The sequence below is a fragment of the Hippocampus comes genome, unplaced genomic scaffold (genome assembly GCF_001891065.2).
Source record: "Hippocampus comes isolate QL1 unplaced genomic scaffold, H_comes_QL1_v1.1 scaffold122, whole genome shotgun sequence".
Lineage (NCBI taxonomy): Eukaryota > Metazoa > Chordata > Actinopteri > Syngnathiformes > Syngnathidae > Hippocampus > Hippocampus comes.
In genome coordinates, this window is record NW_017842059.1 from 2,114,956 (window position 1) to 2,142,668 (window position 27,713).

General features: G+C 40.4%; 1 protein-coding gene across 1 annotated transcript in view; it reads left to right on the forward strand.

Moving 5' to 3' along the window:
• LOC109510846 (calsyntenin-2) overlaps positions 1 to 27,713 on the forward strand; it is a 201,300-nt gene that overhangs the window by 104,479 nt on the left and 69,108 nt on the right. Inside the window, exons 3-4 of the mRNA XM_019861498.1 lie at positions 17,602 to 17,797; positions 25,431 to 25,639. Coding sequence (XP_019717057.1) covers positions 17,602 to 17,797; positions 25,431 to 25,639 — 405 coding nt within the window. The remainder of the gene's footprint in view (positions 1 to 17,601; positions 17,798 to 25,430; positions 25,640 to 27,713) is intronic.

The window sequence follows — 27,713 nt, forward strand, 5'->3', positions numbered from 1 at the left end:
TTTTTTTTTTAGGTTGTGACTTACTTCTTTCGAGTGTCATATGATGGCGTGTGACACGTCTTCAGCTGATGTTCAACAAAGGCATGACTCACCTGTCAGATTTGACAGGCGAGAACATCACACACCATCATGTGACACACAGAAGGCAAAAGACTTCGGCCGAAACATGTCAATAAATAACAACCTAAATAAAACACGATAAAGGAATCATCCATCCATCCATTTTCTGAATCGCTTTATCCTCACAAAGGTCGCGGGGGATACTGGAGCCTATCCCAGCTTTCTTCGAGCAGTAGGCGGGGGACACCCTGAACCGGTTGCCAGCCAATCGCAGGGCACACAGAGACGAACAACCATCCGCGCTCACAATCACACCGAGAAACAATTTAGAGTGTTCCATTAAACTGCCATGCATGTTTTTGGAATGTGGGAGGAAACGGGAGTACCCGCAGAAAACCCCACGCAGGCACGGGGAGAACATGCAAACTCCACATAGGAAGGCCGGAGCTGGGATCGAACCCACGACCTATGCACTGGGAGGTCGACACGCTAACCACTGGACCACCGGGCCGCAATAAAGGAACCAGCAAGGTCAATTATTGCAATATTGTTCTTCAAGTTGTGAAAGTTGATTTCACTTTTAACCGCACGTCGTGTCAACTTTTAAAAACAGTTAAAACAAAGATTTATTGTACATTATAAGATCATCCATCCATTTTCTAATCCGCTTATTCTCACAAATATATATTTCAACAACACTTTGATCACAACAACAAAAGTAAAGCAAAGCTGATTTTGTGTCACTTTAGCAGACCTCAAACTGGAGTCTGTGCCCACTGTAAAGCTGTGTTTTCGGGTGCAGTGGTGGTACTAGCTTGGTTGGCACCTTTTATGTGTACAAATTTACCGGTAATTAATTCCTACTTTAATATGAAGAGGGTACCTGTTGTTGTTGTCCCAAAATCATTATAATATATTTATTATATTTTATTGAAGTTCCATGTTTTTGGAATGTTCGTGGAAACCAGAGTACCTGGAAAAAAATGGAAGGTGGTTGACGAAAAGGTGATAAAGGTCATTGGACCTGTGAATGTGGAACAAAATAACTTTTAGGAGGGTTAGGGTATTTAATGAAACAGTCAACATGCAGTGCATTTGTACTTGTTGTCTTCCTGATAAATGTGAAAGTACTACACTGTGATCAGTTTTTATTCAGCAAGCCGAAGGGTCCTACTAAACAGAACAATAACATGCACATAACAAGCCACCACACCACTACTCTTGACATTTGGTTGCACATGACAGGCCAAAAAAAATTAGGCTTGGTATCAATTTTTGTAGTTTAAAGCAAATATACGGCCTTACTATGCTAATACAGGAGAAATGATCATTGTCAGAACAGACAGATTGACTAACTTTTCGCAACATGGTTAAAATTAGATCATAACTATTTTGTGTGTTTACATTTTACAAAACATACAAACTTCATTGGAATTGGGGGTTGTATTCTTGGACAAAATGAAGGAAAATGAGGTCCAAATACTTTATTTTTAAAAGGAAGTTAAGAGCCATGCTTTGTTTGGTCCCTCCCCAATGACACAGGCAGTGTGGCTTTTGGACCCTAACACACAAGGCCAACTGTTTTTCTGATCATACTGCACAGCTCCAAATTTTGAATGCGCCAGCATGTTTAAAAAAAAAAAAAAAAATTAGGAATGTGGATTATAAAACACTTATTGACTTGGGTAAACTGAATAGAAAAAGAAATATGGTACTCCTGAAGTTAGCTGTTGTGAGGATTAAATTGTCCCTAGGTACGATTGTAAGCAAGAATGGTTGTTTGCGTATGTGTGCCCTGCAATTGGCTGGCAACCAGTTCAGGACTTACCCCACTTACTGCACAAATTAATGGCTGATGGCCCAGTGGCTCGCTAAAAAAAAAAAAATATATATATATATATATAAAAAACACAGCACACCAGCATGTATGACAAGTTGTTAAACGTAAAGAGAAATGTTGGAGACCTTCACCCATCCATGTTTTTATGTTGCTTGCCCTCATTAAGGTTGTGGGTAAGATGGAGCCTATCCCAACTGGCTTCAGGCGAGAGATGTGGTACACCTTGGACGGATGTCCAGCTAATCGCTGGCAGATATAGACACATATAGACAAAAAAATAAAAAATAAAAACCCTACACTTGACAGTTTTGAGCAATTTAGAGTTTTCACTGACCCTAACATGCCAATTTGTGAGGGTGGGAACCAGGGACGTTGCTAGGCATAAAGCTCTACTGGGGTACAGGTCAATTACTACAGTGATACCTAACTACCACTTCGCAGCCTGTCAGCCAGTCTGTGGGCCAGTCGGTACCGCACCGCACATTTTCGGACCATGAACCAGTGAATGGCAGCAAAAAGTTCACGGAACACTGCCCACTATACCCCTTTCCTCCAACCACACACACACACACACACACACGCACACACACACACACACACACAGACTTCCCTAACCCCTCTGCTGCACTCTTAGTTAAACTACTACTTGCAAGATTAATGAATGTACAAATATATATTTCAATAACACTTTGATCACAACAACAAAAGTAAGGCAAAGCTGATTTAGTGTCGCTTTAGCAGACCTCAAACTGGAGTCTGCGCTCACTGTAAAGCTGTGTTTTTGGGTGCAGTGGTGGTATTAGCTTGGTTGGGACCTTTTATGTGTACAAATTTACCGGTAATTAATTCCTACTTTAATATGAAGAGGGTACCTGTTGTTGTTGTCCCAAAATCATTATAATATATTTATTATATTTTATTGAAGAATCGAGAAAAAAAAAATCAAACAACTGTGTTTCACAATTAAAACTCTGAGATCTGTATAGAATAATTAATAAACAGTTTTTTGTATTAACAACTCCAGTTCTTCATGTTATGTCTTGTTTAATGTAACCTTTACCGCTTACAGTAAAATTTCTGGAGATACTTCTAATACCTTTCTATCCCAAACACAATTTTGTACCAGTTCGGACAGGCCAAAGAAAAATTAGGCTTGGTATCAATTTTTATAGTTTAAAGCAAATATATACGGTATTACTCTGCTAATACAGGAGAAATGATCATTGTCAGAATAGACAGACAGACTCACTTTTCGCAGCATGGTTAAAAGTAGATCATAACTATTTTGTGTGTTTACATTTTACAAAACATACAAACTTCAGTGGAATTGGCGGTTGTATTCTTGGACAAAATGAAGTAAAATTAGGTCCAAATACTTTATTTTTAAAAGGAAGTTAAGAGCCCTGCTTTGTCGGGTCCCTCCCCAATGACAGGCAGTGTGGCTTTTGGACCCTAACACACAACGCCAACTGCTTTTCTGATCATACTGCACAGCTCCAAATTTTTAATGCACCAGCATGTTTAAAAAAAATAAATAATAGGAATGTGGATTATAAAACACTTATTGACTCGGGTAAACTGAATAGAAAAATAAATATGGTACTCCTGAAGTTAGCTGTTGTGAGGATCCACATTGGCCGCTGGATATTGTTGGATTATTGGCAAGGTCTAAATCTGCACATGCGAGGGCAAGACTAAATTTTACTACTTTTGCAGACGCTTGTAACTGCATGCAGTGTGCTGAGAGGCACAAGAGTTAACTGATTTGCTTGTATCCTGCGGCAGGATCGACACATACAAAGTATGTTTTGAAGGAACTGCGAGCAAACCTCCATGGGTGGATTATTGACACTTGGAGCTGCCTTCCGGCTCAACTGTATTGTCTGTGTGTAAACCCCCCCACCCCCACCCACCATAGCTGTGGGCTGATCTTCAAGGCAAATAATAAAGATGATGGCAATAATAATAATAAGAAGAAGAATAATAAGAATAAAAATAATAATGGATTCAATGAATTGATTTCTTCAATGATTCATATCATAATTTATAGAAATTGCTTCAAAATTTTAAAAAGGAATTAAATTTAAAAAACAAGTTATACTGTTATGTAATTTTGAGAACTTTTGCAGATCTCAAAAGTCAAAATCAAAATTAAGGACTGTATTGTGAAAACACATTAATTTTACCATATGTGTCCAATACACCATCCATACATCCATTATATGAACCACTTACTTCTACCCACCCATTTTCTGAATCGCTCATCCTCAATATTAATCAATTACATACGGTACGCCGCAACAATCATTTCCTGTGTATAGCATTGTTTTGTATCATTTTCTCTCCACACACTTAAAAAATTGCTTATACGTGGTTCCAGTGGGACTTCTGTGAAAATTGTACTCAGTCAACCAAGCTTAATTACAGTCTTTCACAATAACATGAGGTTAGTTTAGCAATTAGCATCTTCTCCGTCTTTTACTCTGTTAATTACCCCTTGTAATCCCTCAATGAGAACGATACTTGTAAATAGTGTATCTTATATGCCGCCATGGAGGTTGTGATAACTGACTTAGGAGAGAAACCACAACGTCTTGTTTAGTCACCGCAACAGTAGTCAGCCAATGATTGTTGCTAAATAACCGCTAAGGTATAAGTAGAACTGCTATATATATATCATTATATCACCAAGCTCTAATTTCCTTTGATTGATTTGTGATCGTGATCCTGGGGAGGAAGTCAGTGGAAGTTAAATGTTTGTGTGTTCCTCAGTGTATTTTAATACTTCTCTCAACTACTTTTCAGAGATTCCCGCATGCAACCTTGAGGGCTGATTACGGTGTGGATGCAAATGAATTGAATTGATTCCCGTATAAATGAACTCATGATACTAATTCTATGCTAAGTGGCGCCTGTTTAATTTTATATTGATAAATGAATGGCTTGGCTCGAGCTGAGAATAATGCCTTCTAATGAGATCAACTCTAATTGCCAACACATTGATTGTCTGTTAAAACAATCTAGCAAGGATTGTGTTGGAACAATTTAACAAACTGTTTCTGTAGAATGGAGAGATTGTAGAGCACAGGTGACCAAATATGGCCAATTGTACATTTCTGAACGGATTAGGGCATTTAGATAGAAAACGCGTCTCTTACAAAATTTTCGAGTTAAGAAATTTCTTCCAGAACCAATTAATTTTATAATTTGAGGTACCATTGTATTCATTATTTGATGTTCAAACCAATGTTTTTGGTTGACAGAAAGACGAGGCCTAATTCATGATTTTTGGAGGTGAGTTTAAGTTTGGCAAGCGTTCCATATGTTCTTGGAAGTATTACAAAGCACAAAATAAGCCTCATTTTATGGTACAGCAATAAATCTGATGTAAGGAGAAATGTGACAGATCCTGGATCACTAAAATATACTCAGAAATGTTGAATGTGAAGTTGCCTCACTAGTACTTTCCTCATTGGATGCATTTAATGCTACATGCTTACTTAGCACATCCTGAAAATTGTGTGAGCGTTAATTCACACACCAAAATGCTAAAAGTGTTCTGACAGTCTCATGCCAAACTTCCCACGGGAGCATCTGTGAAAGGATTCCACTTTCAAGCTCCAAGCAGTGATCTCCCATGTCTTCTATTTCCTCATCGTTTTCACTTGGAGATGATAAAGGAACCTCCCACCCTCCCCATTGTGTGTGTGTGTGTGTGTGTCTCTCTCTCTCTCTCTCTCTCTCTCTCTCTCTCTCTCTCTCTCTCTCTCTCTCACTGTTCTGATCTGTTATCAGCAATATCAAGACTGAACAAACACGGAAAAGAGCAGATTTTGCTTTTTCAACAGTCTCAAGGGAGAGCCTGGGAGAAATGTAATGGTTGCAACAGAAGCAAGTCTGGTGCCATGAAAGAATAGTTAGACTACATTTTGATTTGCACTATACAATGTACAGTCTTCAGTCTTTGAAATGTACTAAAATATGCAAATAAACAAAACAAAAAATTCTGAAAGTAGTTTATCTCGATGTTGTAGTTATTTCTCTGGAATAACACTAATTGTAAAGAGGTCTGAGATGAGCAGCACAACTGAATAAAGTGAGCCCTTGCTATAAGTCGGTTCAGCTTTCACAACTTCACTGTTTCCCGGATTTTTTTGTTGTTTTGTTTTGTTTTTTTGTGTGCATTGTGTTCTGCATCCTGATTGGCTAAAGGACTGTAGACCAATGTCAACAGTCTCCGTGCCTCGTCTCTGTGCAGCTAGCCAAATTTATGTTTACGACAAACCAGGTTTTGATCTTTGGTTTCATTCTATAGTACAGTATTGTATTGTAAAATTATTGTAAAAATAAATAAATAAATAAAGCTGACTGTAACTGTCAGGATTCTAAATTCTCTGGAATATTCAGATAATATACCTTTCTTCCTGATGGTAAAATGACAATGTATGTTATTTACTCAAGACTCCACACTTATTGAGGTTATTGTGCCCGCTGCTGTTATATTTGAGGGTTGCATTGAGTGGGCAGGAAGTGGTTAATGTTGATTAGGCGAAAGCGTGAGGTGCATACGGCAAGAGCTTCGATTTGTTCTAATTACTCCTAAATTCCCGTTTAGAAGGTGAAATGGTCTGTGGCCATGACAAATATGTGTTTTATGTTGTTGCCATGCATGTAGGAATGTTGTACATTGTGTAATTGTAGATTTTGGTCCTAGTTTTTCACCCCAAAATGGTACCCATCAGCAATGGATGTGTGGACAATAAAAGCTGTTGAACATTGGTTGACTCGTCAAGTCTTTCTCAACTAGGAAGAAGGAGGAGAGGAGCAGTTACACTGACTACTTCACGGATATCGACTATCGCGGGTTGTTTTTGGAACATAACTCCCAGAAACAAGGGTTCACCGTACATGCATTCCACAAAATACGCCACATCTTCACTCGCTGTGCCGAACAACTTGTTCAGCTGTTGCTACTGACTCTCGTTTTGAGTATTCACCAGCCAGTGATGTTCGATACCATCAGTTGCATTTTGGACTGTTTGTCAAAAGTTGTCTTGACAATTATTCATTTAAAAGTAAAAATAAAAACAAAACAAAAAAATAATCACCGCTGTGTTGCCCATGTGAGATTATTTCAGCGAGATACATATTACTCAAAGCAGAACTCAGCGATTTGTTGAAGCATCTCTCGATTTTGTTACTTATTCCATAACCTAATTAACCAGAACAGGTCCAAAACCAACAGTGCTTAGTGCTGCTTCAAACTCCACCGTTTCTCTCTCTGTACCTGCGTAGTGCCTACCCGCAGCATTGAAGGAACAACTCTGTGCTCTCCTCTTCTGTCTGCAACGCTGCCTCATCATGAATGCTTTGTATTCTGTGTTGTCAGTTAACCTGAGGCAACAGCAACAACAACAACTCATTACCGTTTCTCCACAAACGTTACAAACCGCTTCTTGGTTGTTTGGAGCTACAATAGATCCACGCAAAACTCTTTGTTGTCACACTGGGACTGAGTGACTGACTGAGCAGTGTGGTGCATCACTTCATACACTTACACAAGTGGTAGAAAAACAAGGTCCCACCAAATGTGTGTCATTTCAGAGAACATCTCAGTACTTAAGTTACTTCTGGGGTGTTTCTGCTGAAGACATACTGTACATTACTGGTGGAATGACTAGAGTATCAAAAGTATCAGTATTTTGATATGTTATATACAGGCCGCTAGAAATCTGACACAGTGGCCATCAAGTTCTTGGTCAGCTCCCTGACTAAGGACCTTCTCCTCCGCTTGCTTAGTTTAGGGGAGTGGCCAGTTCTAGTCCACATCAAATGAGAACATTCAATATTGTATATTAACCAAAATGTTCACCCCAACCATATTGCTTAATTTGTCAAAAGTCAACTCTCTTAATGCATCCATATGATGTGAAAAGTCATAGGTGGGCTAATCGAAATTGGCATAGATGTGAGAGTAATTAGAAAACAACTGATACTTTACCACAGCCAGAGCACACACACTGTACAAGCATATCTTACATTCTCTTATACTCACAAGCATTTATTATCACTCATCTGTATGAACAGAAACTGAAGCTCAGTTAATGACATGATAGCTCTTCCCAGAGATCTCCTTGATACCCAGAATGTTGGTTAAAAAAATCCTATCCGGGATCATCACCCAGTCCACCAATCTCTTATGAATGTCTTCACTGTATAGTTATAGTTTATTAGTTCCTTCTCTGTATTTGACTTTCAGTGTGCATCAGAAAGCATTAAATTATGTAAGCCAATGCGACAATATCACCCAATCCAATTTGCAGTGATGGAGTAGGCCAGTTTGATCCTGCTTCTGGTCTTTGATTAAAACAACTCTGGGATGACACTTTAAGTACAGTGGGTAGTTTGAATATACTTATAGCCTGAGTGCTCAGCCTGAAATACCAACACACGTGCTGAGGCGTTCTAAAAGAAAAGGTTAGAATCCGGCCGTTAGTGGCCATATCATTGCTGTGCTGCGGTACGACTTTTTCAAAGATTTCCGCAATAAACAGGAGATTTGAAACAGGCTTATATTTACAGAAACTCTCTGCGTTGAGGTTTGGTCGCTGAAGGAGGAATTGAATAACAGCAGTCTTAAACGCTGCTGGTTCAGTGCCAAAGGATAGTCATGAATTAATAATATTTAGGATGGACAGTCCTAAGATCATAAACACATCTTTAGCGAGTTTGCCAGGAACCAGGTCAAGCACACAAGTTCTCTGTTTTGCCACACTAACCCAGCCTAACTGTGGTGTCCGCCATGTCTACGGTTACATTATTCCGCTCTAGGTTATGGACACGTCCTTCTAGCAGGCAAAGCCTCTTTTATTATATTTTCATTCTTTCTTCCTTTCACAATACTTTGTTTTCTTGTGATGTACCATTTTCAAATTCCCATGTAGTTTTAGAGAGTCTACGTGCACGTCATAAAACCACATCATGTGCTGTGTGTGTTTCAATAATGGTTGTTAACCTTTAGAACTTAAAACTCTACAAATAGACCATCTTTCTAATTAATGACTGATTTCAAGAGGTTTTTCGCACCTCCCGTTTTTACATTGCGTGAGCAAAACATTATTTCAGTTATTGACGTTCCAGTTGACTCTTCATCACAATGCATCTCAGAATCAGTTATTATTTCTCAAACCATTATCATTTAATATTAGATGACATTTTGCTTGTTAAGATATAAAATGTTGTATCTAATGAAAGCTTTCATTAAAAAAACAAAACAAAACAAAACAGTTTGAATAGTGTTCTGAATATTACGAGACCTTCTGTCTAGGAAGGGAGATCTCTTTGTGCATCAAAACACTTTGGGTTCCCTAATTTGGATTCAGTCCAAAGATGCCACACTTGATGTGAACACTGCTTAAAAAGAGTAAAGTTTCAGCGTATTAAATCAAATCTTACTTTTGTATGTAATGCAACATCAATCCATTCTCTACATTTATATTTTTTCTACTGTGTTCAGGTAATGCAGCTCGATCCATGTACCTATGTATGATGGGGTCTTTTGTCCTGTCAATGTTCCAAACTGTATACAGCTGTGACTCCGGCCTTGTATGCTAGGATGAGACAGAGTTAGCCCTGACATGCCAACCTTGGATCATCTGTATGATTCCATATTATAACATTTATCGCATATCTGCCTTCTTGGTGCTGTTTTCCTCATGGTAACGGTGGACCGAAAGAGAAACAGTTCGGGCGGCTCACAGTAAAGGTGTGTAGTTATAGAGTATGCATATGTAGATCTCTGGGGATTACTGTGGAGTGTGCAGCCAGCGTATGAAAACAGACACATGCACACATTTTTTTTCTGCACGAAGAGATACTGAAGGGCGAGATATCGTAATTGGCTGGTATGATAACGTCCTCAGAGAAAAATGATTGAAAATGACAAGTGTGACATTTGTTCAGCCTTGGCCATATTAAACATCACGATGATTATATTATCGTTGAAAGATGGCTTTGCGTCCTCTAAACACAACAATATTTGCTCCATGCAGATATGTTGGCATGCTTGAAAGATTTCTCATTATCTCTTTCTATCTCTGTCTTCTGCTGTTTCGTAGATTTTTGCTCTCTCGACAATCAACCATTCACACTCAGAATCACACCTAGGGACAATTTAGAGTGTTCAATTAACCTACAGTGCATGTTTTTGGAATATGGGCGGGAATCGGACTACTCAGAGAAAACCCAGAGAAAACATGCAGCATGCAAACTCCACACCGGAAGGCCGGGGCCCGGAATCGAGCCCATGACCTCTGTACTGTGAGGCGGACGTGCTAAACAGTCAACCACTGTGCCTCCGACATTTTAAGTAGCATATTAAACACACGTTACCTTACAGCTGACCATTGCAGTTGATTGCTGCCTTTGACACAGGGAACCACGGTTCAAATCCTCCAACGGTAACACCCCAATGGTTATGCAAGACCCTAATTTCACACCACTGCCTGTGTTAAAAATGAGTGAGATGCAGCAGGAAGGTCTTCCAGTGTTAAAACTATGCAAAACATCAACAATCACTGTCGTGACGCCTGACAGGACATGCTCTGAACAGGGAAAATCTCACTGACTGCATTGTTACTTGCCACCAAGAGAGAGGATGCTAATAGGCTGTGAAAAGGTCACGAGTGGTTTCGATACAGAACAATTGACTTGTGTGGTCTGGAAATGTCTGAGTGGATGGCGTACAATGGTACAGTGAAAGAAGGTACTTCGTACAAGGGCTCAGCCAGGGACTCCGCCGCTGATGCCTGTGGAGAAAAAAAGGGAGAGGAAAAAAAAAGGATAAACTTAGTCAAATACATCCATTCATCGTCTTTAACGCTTCTCTTCAGTGATGTCATTGGAGAGCTGGAACTTATCCGATCTGCACATATGTACAAAAAAATTATTAACACTCACATTCGCGTCTATGGAAGGATTTAATGAACGTGTATTTAATTTTTTTTTTTTTTAATGTGTGAGGAAACTGCAGTGCTCAGATACAACACGTGCAAGAAACAGTCCAGATTCAAATCAGAAGCTCAAAACTGAGGCGGAAATGCTCCCAACAAAGCCACTTTGCTGTACTGTATCTCGTATTGACTCGCTGACAATATAGTGACATTTGTCCTTACTGTTGGGAGAACACACTGCAGTTTTTTCGGAAACAAATTCCAATGTTGTTTTTTGATAAATATGTACAATACATTTTATTGAATTGTCTGGGTAAAGTCCATTAGTTTGTAAAGTCGGAATCAAGGGACAGGAGAGTCTCTCTCAAAATGTTAAAACTCCCATCCCAGTGTCAGTTATAGTGAGTAGATTAATGCAGCCTGGAGGAGTTGTACCATTGCAGAGGTCTGTGTGGGCATAAGCCATAGCTGATGTTATTTTGTTCTTCAGGCCATAACCAGTTGAGAAAGAGCTGAAAGCACCAAGCATGGTTACAGCAAAGCAGCACATTACATTTTGTCTGCATACCTTTTCATTCATTCTCCATGATTAATTTTGTTTAAAAAAAATGTTGCTATCTGGGTAAGCCGGAACTAAATGAACTCAATCACCTGTCAAATGGAATACAAGCCTGTGTTCTCCAACCGGAACGCTCACAGTCGTACCTTGTCACTTTAAAATAGAATCAGATGGAGACATCATACTCCTTGTATAACCCTCTCTGTTTTCAGTATTGTATACGTAATAATTGTGAAAAATAAACATGACTACTTCACAGATTTCACTTATCACGGGTTCTTTTTGGAACGTAACCCCCGCGATGAATGTGAGATTACCGTACCCGGAGAAAACCCACACAGGCATGGGGAGAAGATGCAAACTCCACAGAGGAAGGCAACAGCCGGAATCGAATCTCTGCACCTCTGCACTGGGAGGCGGCACTGTGTTTCACTGGTTAGCAGGCCGCCTCCCAGTGCAGAGGTGCAGGGTCCGCGTTTTATTCAAATTATGTAATTTTGTTTTAAAATCATCTCTCATCGCCTTGGTAATTCCAAATCACTTACATTAGTGGTATCGAAATGACTCATTGATGATCAAAAAATAATTATCAATTCTAAGTGCACTCCATTTACCATTTTTATTTGATAATGGATTAGTTGTCGAGTGATGAATTAATCTTCACCCCATTAGTATGTAATAGAGAGCGTTCACATGTACAAAGTTATACCGGGGTAGCCCCTGAAAACAGCTTAAACCGGAGCAAATTTAACCCTGCTGAGGTGGTGGTTTAAAAATTTACTCCGGAGTAAATGCTAGTTTGCGGGGCAGCGCCGACATAAAATAGGACGTGTGAACGCTACAGGGGTAGATTTGCTACGCGTGAGAAGAGTTGATTACACACGGGTATTGCATAACCAAACAGAACTGCGTGTCTTCATCCATGTTGTTTTCTCGGCGTTTGGTGACGCCATGGCAACCGTCCACATGGCCATGAATGACACGATGTCGTCGATTTGTTGCCGGATGAACTGTAGAATGCGTTGCTTTCGTGCTTTGATGTACTTCCGCCATCTTTCCTTTCTCGATCTCATCCTTTTACGGTGTCTGATAGACCACAGTGTTGATTTGTCTGGAGAAGTTTTTCGATATGTCACAAGCAAGGCGGGGAAAAGGAAGTACGCTTTACGCATGCGCATGTTTTATTTCCGTATTATTACGTATTCGTATCGCACGGCCGCAGAAACTGCCGTGTGAACGCAAGTGGGGCTGCACCGGGGTTAACACGCTTCTCTTTCGTAAGCAGCTTTATACGTGTGAACGCTCCACAAAATTTACACCGGTGTAAGATATATCGCAACAAAATACATCAGTGCAGCACCGATGCAAATGTGTGCCGTGTGAACACCCCTAAAGAAAGCAGAATTGCACAAAAAATACAAATCAGATTTTCAGATAATGAGTCACAATGGAATTGGCTGTGGACATTCTGTGGTTCTCTTCCCTCTTCGTGAGGCATGTACCGTCCATTTTAAACATCTACTTACATTACTCTATTATGGTTGATTTGCTCTACTTGTAATTCTTGGATGATTGGGTAATTGAGTTAAAAGAGCGAATGAACAGTCATTTCAAGAAAGGAACCAGATCACCTCATGCATACACCGAGGTCTGTTTTGCTTTATAGATGTCGTGATATAAACATAAAGTCATTATTTTTGTCTACCCTGGAGACATTTTCCAGACACAGAATGAGATTTTCTCTGCGGCTATTCTCTATCATACACATGCTTGACTTCATTGCATTCTCTCCACCCACCCTGCCATCTTTTTCTTTTCCTCTTGACTTCCTCTCTGAAGATACAATCTGCCAACAGTAGTAGTAGAAATGTCACCTGAGAACATTGTTTTTCACAGCCTGTGGCGTCCACCGCATACTGTAGTGACTTCATCCATCCCACTGGCTCACTGAGCCACCAGACTTGACAATGGCTTTGAGCCTTTCAAAGAGACGATATAGCCGGTTGTAATTTATTCCGAGTTAAATACAGCAAGTCATGTTAAGGAGGAATTTAACCTCACAAGTCTCTTTTGTACAGTGCAAACATTCTTAGCACCTACAGTTCGTTGCCAGTTTGATCATGCAACCACAGCAGTTTTATAATAATCCCAGACATATCTTCTATCTCAAGGTTCAAGTATCTATCTACCAGGGATGTAGTTTCTTTCCATCCATCCATCCATCCATTTTCTAATGTGCTTATTCTCTCGAGGGTTGCGGGGCATGCTGGAGCCTCTCCCAGCTGCCTTTGGGCAGTAGGCGGGGTACACCCTGAACTGACTGCCAGCCAAGGGACATTACGTTTCTCTTCTGGGTGGGTGACCTTTGAACCAGACATAGTGGTATATATAGGAACAATGTGGCTTATCTTGCCATGAGCACACCTTCTAAATACAAGAAAATGGCTTCTGTTATATTTCTTTAATTAGGTGGTTGACTCAATTCCTGTTGTATAATTGCTCATTCTAGTTTTTTTTTTTTTCTTTTATTGGCCCCAGGTCTAATTAAACCTGTCCCGGGTCAGAGACAGCATTAGTGAGGTAAACGATTTTGTTTCTTTGTGAAGCTGTACTGCACAAAGAACATCCTTGGGGGCATTATTGGGGGTCATAAATTCTTTAAAGGGATATCTGTACACGTTGAACTTTTGCTGGCCTTGCTCACACAGGGAAACAAGCGATCACCTGAGACCATTTCCATTAAAAAAAAAAAGAAAAATTTAACTGCTAATGTGTCACTGTGATTATTTGTGATTGAGTTGGCTGCGTTTCTTTCTCTTTTTCTTTTTAAATACCCAAATGTGAACAACCCTTGGGATTTAAAAAAAAAAATTATGACCATAAGACCAGTGACACCTGAGAAACACGAGCGTCCATAACAGATCATCACAGGTGCCGTAGGAAATGATTCCATTTGACTTAATTTGGCAGAAAATTCGTATTTACAAATACTGTAAAGCTTTGGCATCAGGCTGAAACCTCCGACATCACAATTTCGTAAATGTCATATTTTTTTCACAAATCTATATTCCTCAACAATCCACATGTGTGGGTGTTATTTTTTTACTTACCAATGTAACGTTCTGAAAATGGCTTGCTGTCTTTGACAATGCAATGTTCATGGTGGTGCTAACATGCCGTTTTGGGGGTCTCCTGAAAAGTGATGATTTTGGAGGTACAAGGATTCTGCCCAACCCCTGTCCTATCCACTTGTTGCCATTCGTACGCCAGGATAAATCCTGTGAGTATGGAAGGAAAGTGACAGTAGGTCAGTAAGCATGGGTGAATAATCACACGCTCCTCTATAATCTCAAACCCCCCCCCCCCACACACACACACACACACACGCACACACACACACACAAACAGAAATGATGTGTCTTTAATTAAAAAATCCTTCACGCTGTATATACACACATTATACATAACCATACCACATGTCGCATTCTAAGTCAGAGCGTGTTGGTTTAATTAGTTTTCATCTTATCTCCATCATGGACAGCGACTCTGTAGTTTTCTTCAGTTTTGTTTGGCAGGCTAATTTCATGACAAGCCTAATCTAAGCATTTCGAATTTTGTCACATCGCAGAGTTGACAAGGCTTTGACTGTCTGTGTGTCGCAGCAGAGAGAGTTTACATCTCTGTCGCGTGATTGCATATCCATGGATCCAAGTGCGCTTGTGGCCAAATGAGATCGGGATACGGTGACTTCTGTGGATGACTAATAGCTGAGTTAATAACTGCTTGCTGAATCCAAATTGGAAAAACTGAATTCATGACAACTGTGAGAAGCACTGGCAGTAACGTCTCTGCAAATTGGACTGATTTGCTAAAAAAGGCAGGTCTAAATATTGCGATAGAGCTAGCCAAGTATTGCCTGGTGCATAATACATTTGTTGAGAATAATCTGATTTTGTCTTCTGCTCTCGCTGGTGTGACGTAATCCGGCGGTAGGAGGATGAAAGGAATAACAACTCAAATTTAAGATGGTAAACTGGCACATTTTGTGTGTGCATCCATGTCTCTGCTTTGGTGACTCTCCAGAATAGAGAGATCAGCTCTGGCTTGAGGCGATGGCTATTTTACATCCTCCTCCATATTCTCCTTTCCTTTCCTTTCCCTTTTGCTATCATTTTAAAGCCCCGTTAACAGCTGCAATTCCTAAGTAAACTATGCACTTATTTGCAAGAGTGACATTTCAGGAAAGAAAAGCAGCTTATGCATGTGCGCATAAATCAAGGCTGGCAGCTCATCATCGATGGTCTGTCAGGTTTGATTAGAACTTGGGACCTCAAGTTGCAGCGGACCCTAATAATTTGTCACAGTCTTGCAATTTTGCAAACACCGTCGCCAGTAAAGCACTGCTGTCTTCGCTGATAATGAGCTCAGTGTCCTCACAGACACTCGTGTGGACGGGTGCCAGATTCCCATGAGGTGTTGAGCACCACATGACATCAACAGAACTTGAGCTTAGTTCCTGAGTACACATTGCCAATAACCAATATACAGGCATTCACTGCGATGTGATTAAATGAAAATAATGATGCCCAAAGGGCAGCCTTGATGCCACACAGACAGAGAATTAGCACTTCAAAGAATGAGACGGAGAGAGGACATTTCCCCTGAAAAGTCAACTGAGTTATTAGCAAAGTTTTCATGTGCGTTGGTGATAACACAAATTACTGAATTGCTGCCAAACTATTGAATAAATAGCAGAGCAAAATCCACTCCCATTAATATGCATCCATTAGTTTTGCATGGCCAGGCTTCAAAAAGACACATTTCTCCCATAAATTTGCTGTTTAAAAGCCTAATGTGACAGGGAGACATATTTGGATAATAGTTTCGACAAAGCCATTAGCGTTTGAAAGCTCTGTCTTTGCCAAGTGCCAACATCTGTTCTTGAGCTCAGGCGGTTTAGGCCAACACTTTAAAACGCCCTCCCTCTCGACTGCGTCTAGATGGGTGGCAGTGCACTCAGTGGGTGTGGATTTAAGTGAATGTGAGGCAGGGAAAACTGACGAGCTCTTGCCCTTGAATTGTTTGTGTGCCCGTGTGAGTCATAGAAGGAGGAGAGTACACATCTTGCAATCAGTGTAGCTCATCTTGACCCCTCCCTCTCTGCTGCCCTTCAGCTACAATTACATCATCAGGGGCTTTTGAAGACCCCTCTGTCTGAGCAGTGGTTGGAAATAGTTACTGCGTGATATTGGTCCTTATTATGATATGTTATTCATAATTCTTCGTGGTAATCACTAATGTTTTCTTATCTCAGGTTCATTCTAATCACAAAATGAAGAATCCCCATGGTGACAAATATCTTGGCTGGCGTGTTCATTTTGTGTTGCGCGTGTTTGTGTGATATGTGCCGCACTCTTGATTCTCAACAGTCTTCTCAACATTGGTGTGATATCCAGAATAGCCGAAATCAGTGGTTCTTAACCTTGTTCGAGGTATCGACCCCAACCAGTTCATATGCACATTCACCGAACCCTTCATTAGTGAAAAACAAAAATGACTTTTTACAAATTCAAGACATAAAAAATGCATTTATTAAAAACAGAAAAGAAGTAATTAAAATTTCAAGACGTACGTATAAGATTTTTAAAATTTTACGACGTACTATCACTACAGTCACACGTTGACTACTGACCGAACCAAATTTCCCGCAACACTGATTGGACAAGCAATGTCATGTGATCATGTGCAGCGAGCGATGGCCAAGCGGGCGTGTCATAACTAAATGACATGTTGAGTCGGCTGTGTCTTAACCTACATGGCAGAGACTCCGTCGAACCCCTGAGACCGATTCACCGAACCCCTAGTATTTTATCGAACCCAGGTTAAGAACCACTCAACTCAACTCAACTCCATATTTTAATCTAGTGAATTTAAACTTCAGAATCTGAATTAAAACATACATTCAGCTAGTACTGGTAAAGAGATATGAGCAGTGTGTGTGTGTGTGTGTGTGTGTGTGTGTGTGTGTGTGTGTGTGTGTGTGTGTGTGTGTGTTTCATGGAGCACTGGGTGCTTCTTTGATGTTTATAGGACATTACATATTATTAGGGGACATACTGTAAATGTCCTTTTAATACATTCACCTTTTCACATTCATTTTTCAACTGACGGTGACTTTCTCTCGTCCCCAGGGGAGATCTGTGCGTTCAACATCCACGGGTTGGAGGCTCCGTTCAAGGCAGTAGTGCTGAACGGTACATCAGGGGAGGGCCAACTGAGGGCTCGTGGCCCGGTGGACTGCGAAACGCAGAAGGAGTACACTTTCATCATTCAGGCTCATGACTGCGGCTCAGGCCCAGGGGGCACAGAGGGCAAAAAGTCCCACAAGTGAGTAAAATAGTTTATAGTAATGTGCGGTTTACATGGAGTTCGATTTAGCATCCAGAATTCATTTATGCCTCAAGTTTTACATCGATATTTCGACTTTAAGACAGAAACACAAGTATCATGTACAAAGTACAATAACAGGGTCCAAAACAAACATGGAGGCTAGACTGCATATGTCTCATTATTTATCTTAATACATTTCGATTTATTGTCCTGTCATTGACTGACTGAATGAAGTGTGTCACGAGCCGTGTGTGTTCATTTCCCACTCAGTGAAGGTGTGAATGTGAGTATTGCTTTTTTCTACATACTAGGGTTGGGAGATATTCAGATTTTGACACCATTTCCTTTTGGGTAAAATGTTGCAAATTAAGTGCCTCAAATGACGGAAGAATCAACCGTATCGATTTTGAACGTTTGGTCATTTATTTTAGTAGTATCAGCTACAACAGTATTGATTCTCCCTGCCGCTACCCAGCTAGCATCATGCCTGTCTTGTCGCAGCACAACCGGTGCTCCTTTTTTTTTTTGCATCTTCTATTCAAAGTGTGTGTACTGCATATTAATTGTCATACAGTTGACCCCCGCTATTCGTGGGTGATGGCGATGGTGAAAATCTACATGCAATAAGGGCCACTGAAATTCATGGGGGGGTGCTCCTTAAAAAAACAATGATGAATCTCCAATGTGCGTCTTTCGTGAAAAACGTGAACCTTTAAAAATAGTTCGAAAAAAATAGACACGAATGTGAATACAAGGGTGCCGAACGGCTAATATAAATATGCTTCAAGTGTGCAAGACTATTTAGCATATTAAAAGAGAGCAAAAGGACAGTGAAAAGGTTAATTTGTTTCTGCATGAAACTGATTATTCTGATGCAGAAAATACACAAGTTGCTTCATATCTGGCTTTATAATTTTTTTTTTAATTAACTTTTTTTTTTTTTAATGAGCTAATCGCGAATTGGATGTACATTCAATCAGTGTTCCAATAAATGAAATGTCATTTCGATACCCGTTGCACTTTTTCCATAGGAATGAATTCACAAAAGCACTCACAAGATGAATGAAATAGCATACAAACGTACAGGCATAACTCACTCACGCTCACTCCCTCTCTCCCTCTGAATTAATGGGCAAAGTTTAAGATGATGTACATTAATGCATACATGCCAAGAATTGAATCATGATGTACATATTTATCCGCAGATAATTCGAAAAGTCGCTTTAAAGTGAAAATAAATGTGTTGTGCTTTTGATACACGACAGTAAAGAGCGTTACTTTTCCGACTGAGGACCATGGTCTGAGATTTGGAGACCCACCTCAGCGCACCACCTAAGGGTAGTAAGAATAACACAGGTTGCAGCCAACTGACATACAAACCAACACAAAACTCAGACGGAACATCCATCATCCATTTTCCGATCCGCTTTATCCTCACAAGGGTCGCGGGGGGTGCGAGAGCCTATCCCAGCTGTCTTTGGGCAGTAGGCGAGGGACACCCTGAACCGGTTGCCGGCCAATCGCAGGCAGACGGAACATGACAGCCAAAAATGTGAATGAAGAAAAAAACAAGACTAAGATCCACAATTCGCTGAAGGTTTTAAAATTATAATTTGAGTATTTTGCCCAGTGTTATGATGTGACATGTTTTCACATCTCAGACACTGGAAGATTAAAAAAAAAAAAAAATTCTCAATCAAGTGGAAAAATGGCAGAGAGCTGTCGGAAACTTTGTTTTAATGTTCAAAAATATTAAGTAATTCGAGCAATTGACCAAAAGAATTTTTATCTTCAATAGTGCAGCTTTTTGTGAGTTTTGAAATCTTTGAAACCAGTCTGTGTTTTTGTGATGTTGTTGGTCCTTTCTCTGGCAAATGTTCACTTTATACGAGATGAACAGCAGAGATGAAATATTGACCTTTTTGAAGGAAGAGGATGTAGAGGACCACATTATGATTTCAAATTTCCATCTATCCTGTCTTCTTTGGTGCTCTTCTTGCGGCTTGTCTGCCGCTCGACTTCTTCCTACCTTTTGTTTCTCTTTCTGGCTGGATACAGCTGTCTGAGTCTGTCTTCCTTCACCGCTGTCTCTGTCATCGTTGCCAACATATTAATATTTAATATGACCACCTCTGTGATAAAGGAATTTTTCCCTCCTTCCCGTGTACTGTATATAAATCTATCTCACGGTGTGGCTGACAAGAAGTCAGTTGCTGTGTTTCCCTTCTTCAATGCAGGGATGATAAACTTTGAATGCCTGCACCCTAGTGCAGAGCTGAAAAAAAAACATTTTGTCAGTGATACTATCAGAAAGAATCTTCACAGACATGTCTTGAATGTATTCCCAGCAGAAAAGCCTCGTTCATATGACTCTTGCTTGTGCAGGTAGCACATGCATTCCCACGTACACAGAATTCCCAAGAACCCACAAGTGGGCAATGCATTCACACCTAGAAAATTTTAGTCCAAATAAATTCTGTGTGGCGGATCGTTGGCCCAGTGGTTAGCGCGTCGACATCACGGTGCAGAGGTACTGGGTTCAATTCCAGCTCCGGCCTCCCTGTGTGGAGTTTGCATGTTCTCCCCCGGGTCTGTGTGGCTTTTCTCCGGGTACTCCAGTTTCCTCCCACATTCCAAGAATCATGCATGACAGGTTAATGGAACAGTCTAAATTGTCGCCAGGCGTGAGTGCGAGCGCGGGTGGTTGTTCGTCTCTGTGTGCACTGAGATTGGCTGGCAACCGGTTCAGGGTGTCTCCCGTCTACTGCCCGAAGATGGCTGAGATAGGCTCCAGCACCCCCCGCGACCTTTGTGAGGATAAGTGGATCGGAAAATGGATGGATAAATTCTGTGTGATAACGTCACAGGTACTATTAAAGCCATCAATGACTCCACTTCGAGGCCAATCCATCTGCTGGAGAGTATAATTACCCCACCTGACAATTAGCTGAATGGCAATTATGGAGACATGCACACACAAATACACTCTGACACACTTTCAGGGTATGATTATTTTAAAGCATTTGTGGTCAACTGCAAAACTCCAGTGATAGGCGTGCACTCAAGATGTGCTCAGCAAAAGACAGTGAATGTGATGCGATGAACACGAACAGAATCTGACAACATTTTAGTGGAGACATCTGTGATAAGTTTACAATATTACAATATTACGTACTCTGTTTTAGAGGCGGTGCCTCACCAGATGCCATTATAATTAATAGAGTTGATTTGTCTCACAATACGAACACTACAACCTTTTTCAACCTACAATGGGAGGAACCATTGATTTTAGTCATCCTGTCTGCCCTTGTGTCTGATGTACATTGTTACATGTTTTGATTGATAATGCTCTTCATATTTTATGCTAACCCCTTTTACTCCAATTTTAGAGTGCTTTGTTCAATGGCTAAAATGCTCAGTCAATCAATTTGGCTGATACACCCTTTGTCCAGGGTTAAGGCACCGTCATGCCCCATTAAACCCAAATTTTTTGTGATAATAATCACGTGGGGTTTTATTGTATTTGAACCACCGAATATGTTCTGGAAAAAAAAAAACATAAAACATAAGTTGCTATTAGAAAAACAGTTATATTCTAGCTCTAGATGTAAGACAAAGGCAGTGACATTTTAACCTAAGATGCCAGAATGAATAGGGAACTCAATTTGTGCAAAACTGTCACGCACGCATTTAACCTGTTCACACACCCTGTACCCTGATAACACGATAAGCTGTCCACTATAGTAACCGCTGTCCCTGAACGGGTTGATTCAACGGAGAATCTCTTGTTCTGTCAAAACCTATTATTAAATGAAGTCATAACGATTTAGGAACAAATCATACCTCAAGCATGTTTATCCTTAAGCAACACAACGTAATGCAACAAACTGTTGTATGCGTTTGAATTATGAGCATGGGCATGCAGGAAGTGAACCATCTGTGCCGCTCTGCTTCTTCTTATTAGACACACAACGTGACATCAATTTCATTTTCAGATTCAAACTATAACTGCATATTGCAATATGTCAGCAGATGTTTGGAAATATTGAACGGTGGGGGGGAAAAGACATGAGTGCCCAAAAAAAATGAGTGCTTGTCACTCAAAGATTTTTTTTCAAGGAGTCTATGTTTTCATAAGTGAAAGAAACACACACACACACACACACACGCACACGCACACGCACACACACACACACACACACACACACACACACATGCTGCACGGTAGATTGGAGGAGGTACCAGAACCCAGTTGTTGATTAAAAAAAAAAAATGATGGGACTTTTTCTATTACCTGTGGCATTTTCTCTCTCCTTATCCCTTCAGTTAGATAGCATCGTGAGATTGTGAACACGCCAGTCATGCAAGTTTGCATGCAAATGTGTTGAGTAAAAAGATTATGTGAACCCCAATTGTGAGATTCTTCTTTATCTTCACACTCTGCCCTTGTTTCCTGCACAATGTATAAAATTGAATTTTTCATCTTTTGAGGTATGACCTTTTTTGTTTTGTTTGTTTTGTTTTTTTAACTGAAGGAATCCATTCGCAGTTAAAATAACATAACCGACTGACCGACTGATGATTACAGTTTGGTTCGGCTTGAAATGATGACCGACTGACGATGGACTGGTGCCCAGGGACATAACAAATGACAGATCGTCCAAATTTTGTAAATTGCCCACATCTGGCAACGATAATGGCAATATTGTGACATTAAAATTGCCACAATATCATTATCATCATGTTAGAATATTGAAAGCAGCATTTCGGTCAAAAATATTTGTTCTCACCCACTTCAGTTTCACACAGCTTGATGAACTACAATGATATTTTGTGCCGCTGAGCCAATAGGGACACATGACAACAAAATTACTGGCCGATCCTATTTCTTTGTCATTAATGTTAAAAAAAAAAAAAAAACTATTGCCAAGTTCAAATTGTGATGACATTGTATTGTGACATTTGGATATGATTACATTACATAATATTACTTTTAATATCAGATACATCCATCTGGCGGCTGTAGCCGAAGAGTAAAATGATTAATTTACTGTAACAAAGTAAGAGATTTCAGAATTTATATTTTAAAGTTCTTGTACACCCTTTTGTGATATAAATAAAATACATGTGAATTGTAAAGGGCTGCCCGGTGGGCCAGAGGTTAGCGCATCAACCTCACAGTGCAGAGGAACCTCGTTCAATTCCAGCTCCGGCCTCCCTGTGTGGACTTTGCATGTTCTCCTCGGGCCTGCATGGGTTTTCTCCGGGTACTCCGGTTTCCTCCCACATTCCAAAAACATGCATGACAGGCTGACTGAACACTCTAAATTGTCCCTAGGTGTGAGTGTGAGCGTGGATGGTTGTTCGTCGCTGTGTGCCCTGCGATTGGCTGTTAACCGGTTCAGGGTGTCCCCCGCCTACTGCCTGAAGACACCTGGGATAGGCTCAGGCACCCCCCTGCGGCCCTTGTGAGGATAAGCGGATCATGGATGGATCATCCAGTGTGAAACGAGGAAATCATGAATTAAATGCAATTTTAGTGGATTGACTAGTCTTACTGATATGTTTTTTTTTTTTTTTTTAATCTCGAAGCTATTATTCACTGCTAACTGAAGATATGGCATGTGTGTACAGCAGAATGAAAACAATGTTCAGCCTTTCCACTTTATTGCCCTGAATAATGGTTGCTCATATTTTGTTGAGATATTTATGACTTATAACAGTAAATTATCTTGCACTGCCTCCATGGTAATCACACAAACCACACAGTCATTGTGGCTCTTTCTTACTTGAAACATCCTACTCAACCTCCAAGTACATCACTCTTGTTCTTGGCTTGCAAGCATCTGTTGCTGTTGAACGATTCCAACAATGGCTTTTTCTCATCTGCGTTTTTTTCTGCCTGGTCTGACTTCTAAAATAAAAGCTTTACGGAAAGCAGATTATTATTTTTTTCTGATTTTGCTTCTTTATAGTCAAAGATCACACATTATGTACATATTACTCTTCTAAAAACATTTGTCACACACGCGATCAGGTCCCAAAGTTTCCATTGCACATACATGCAAAGTAAAAATACAATGGGAGCACTGAGCAATGAGCAACGTAAAAATAATCCACCAGTAGTGACACAATATAAAAATAACAGTTTTGGGGTTTTTATGTTAGTTGTGTTGTTTTTTAACATATGGGGCTCCATTTTCACAGCCAAGGGCATGTGCGCTCAACATAAAAACTGGTACATCTCTTTTTTGCACAGGGCCAAGTCTAGTGTACCATGTCTGAGGATTTGGCATTTGCACCTTTCTTGGCATTCTGTATTATTCAGACCCACCACCACAGGTGGGCCATCAGCCTACTAAGATGCTTATGTGCCCAAATTTGTGGCACGGACTTCTAAAGACAAACTTAATTTTATCATACTAGCTTTTTTTTTTTTTTTTTTTGAAGTACTAATATTGAGTTGCTTATCACTAAGACATTAAAAATAGAAACAGTGGTGTGATTTTTGTTTGATTGGTGGCCAGTCAAATCTGCAACAGTCAATCACAGCCTTACTGAACATGTTTGGCATGCAAATGCATATGCAACGAACATGTCAATGTTAACATTCGATAGTCCTGTACATTTTTCAAAGTGTGGCGTTGTGTAATGTGGCAAGACACGTCCTTAAAAAATGTACGCATTTGTAAATTATAAGTGCCGAGGGCATTGCGGTACTTGGGGCAGCAATCTAAAACTCAACATAAGCATAAAAAAAACCCAAAAAAACCCAAAAACCTTATGTCACTTAATATGCCAGAAAACTTGAATTGCTCATCCCCAAAAGGTATGTGGACAGCTGTACTTATGCTCACATCGACCTCTAAAAATATTGACCCAATATTTTGTATTTTATGGACAACATATTTCTCTCATTGAGTGATATATAAGCTTGCAATGAAAGGCAAGGTGTTACGGAAGGTACTGATGAGGTCCCAAATGTAAGTATGTAAACTCAAAAATAAATTGGATTTTAATATAACAAAAAGAGGGAAAAAAAATACTTTAAGTTAATTGAAAACACTAAATCAACAGACCTCTAAAACTACAAGGTTCAAAGTAATCAAAGACAAGGAAAACTCCTTGACAAGGTAATACCAACATGCAGGAAACACGACATGACTAGAACAATGCACCGGCAAGGACTGAAAGAAACCAGGAAAGTTAAATACAAGCTACTGAAGAGACAATAAGAAACACCTGGACAAGACACAAGTGGCTGAGGGAACTGATTGGATGATACAAGTGAGGACAAGCATGGTATAGATATAATGGGACGCAAGGAAAACATGACAAAACAAAAATCGAATCAAAACCAAATCACCAAAAATGACACAAGCTGGCTGTGCTCAATCCCGTAATGGTGCAAACTCCTATTGCTCCCTGCTTACGTTGACAAAAATACCAAAAGAAAGAAAACTCCACCCAAGCTAACGGTTCGACGGCAATTTGCACCAGACTTACTCTTGGCATGATAATAGCGCAGACGGCGTTTGGTGCAGTGAAAAAACATACCTCTTTCAACAGTATGTCGACATTTCATCTAAGTCAATGCGTAAATTCCATTTCCTATATCTGTTGTGCGCAGGGCAGTGGTCCATATTCAGGTCAACGATGTCAATGAATTTGCGCCAGTGTTCCGGGAGCCCAAGTACCAAGCTGCAGTGACAGAGGGCAAGATTTATGACAGCATCCTACAAGTGGAAGCCACAGATCAGGACTGTTCACCTCAATACAGCCAGATCTGTAACTACCAGATTACCACAACGAACACACCCTTTGCTATTGACCGCAATGGTAAGTAGTTGACAGAAACTCTGTTGTATTATCACTTTAATATTCACTTGATAATGGAAAATCGATGTGTGTATGCATTTGTAAGAAAATATTTTATATGCACCTGATAATTTGCACATCTCATACAAACAGTAGTTTTGTGTCACACTGCAGGGGGAACTTTCAAAAAGCAAACTCCATAAAAGTTTTTTCAGATAAGTTTAGAGTAATTAAGGAATTAGTATTTATTGCATGTCATCTTTAAAACTCGTCCCAAAACTCATTTGTATTCTTTGGCATTTGACTCGGCATTACTTAGACTTGATCTTAGTTTTACTGTTTTATGCGTTCTACTGTCTTCGTTATTAATTTTTTTATTGTTGTATAGATGATATTTGCTCCCTGTACAGCACTTTGTATACAGCGATGGTTGTTTTAAAGTGCTCTACAAATACAGTCGAGTTGAGTTGAGAATTGCTGTCTTTGCTGTTGTAGCGCAATAAAATGTCTGAAACTCAAACTGAGTTGTGAAAGATTCAGGAGGAGGCTCTTTTCTCTTGTCTTGTTCTGCCACTGGCTGCTGGAAAAAGACGAAAAGCTCTTGAACTCAAAAGCACTTCAGTGAAAGAGGAAGAGGACGGAGGCAGGGTGATGGCAGTGAGTGCCAAAGAAATCAGGATTGACCTTTAGCAGAGGATGACGATGAATAGGTCTGAAAAATACCCTGTAGTTCTTGTTTTTTTTCTCTCTACAGGCCTCAAAACAAACCAAAGAACTGATCTTTACTGGTGCATGATGTGACACGCCTGATTATTTGTTTCACAAGTCCATGAGGAAAAGAGTGGATAGGAACAATTTGCAAAAAGAATGCTAATCAAATCATCAAGTAAAGGAGTTGAACACTTTGCACTTCAGAATACCGCACTCACTCCTGGTACTTATCGTCTGGCTGTTACTCTTCAAAGTACACTAATTGATCTCTTGGTCATATAACTTCTCTGTGATATCTCACCTTATCGTGGTGGAGTGTTTTTTTTTCTGTCCCAATGGTAGTGTTATGTTTTGGACTTCAGATTGTCCTTAACCAATACCATGTTCACGTTGACCAGGATATCTAGACCGTGTTTCGATGAGCAACTTTGTGGATGTGTAATCGGCTTGCGGACGCATGTCTTGGACACTCAGGTGAAAAGAGGGCCGGAACTGTCAAGTGATCACCACCTGGTGTTGGTGAGCCACAGTGGGAGCCATAAAGTAGTCGGTTCCTGTCATCGTGCTGAAGGATGCTGTCAAGCTGAAGACGGACTGCTATTGTGTCTTTTTGGCCTGTGGGAATTCGGAGTCAGCTGATGGGTACTGACTGCTCAAGCAGAATATAACTTGTATGGTCGCTCAGGCCAAAACTCCGGTATAGCAGGAGTTCGGTGAGGCCATGCAGAATGACTTCTTGAGAGCTTCAAGGAATTTCTGGTCCACCGTTTGGCATCTCAGGAGGGCAGACGCAGTAACCATGAAAATTGTGTGAAATGAAGATGGGGTGCTGCTGACCTCGACGAGAAACATGAGTCCATCCGTAGAATACTTCAAATAACTCCTCAATTCCACTGACACGCCTTCCTTTGAGGATACAGAGCCTGGAGACTCTGAAATGGGCTCTGCCATATCTGGGTTGAGGTCACAGATGCGTTTAAAAAGCTCCTTGGTGGGCCCTGGGAGAAGAAGAGAGATCTGCACTGAGTGCCGAAAAGCTGTGGATGTTTCCGGGCTTTCTTGGTTGATGCTCCTCTGCAACATAGCATGGACATCGGGGACAGTGGCTCTGTGTTGGCAAACCGGGGGGACCTGAAGTTGTTTTCCAACTATAGTGGTTCTGCTCTACACCCTCACAGGATCATCGACGGTGTATAGGAGTTCGGCCAACATGTGCTTTCTTGACTTTGGAGAAGGTGATCAATCAACCATGTCCCCTGGGGGTTCTGTTTGTGGCGTGCTCCAAGGTGTATGGCGGACCTTCGATACAGCCTGTTTGGTCCCTCTACGACTGGTGTCAGTGTTTTGTCTGCATTGCCGGCATTAAGTCGGATTCAACTTGGAC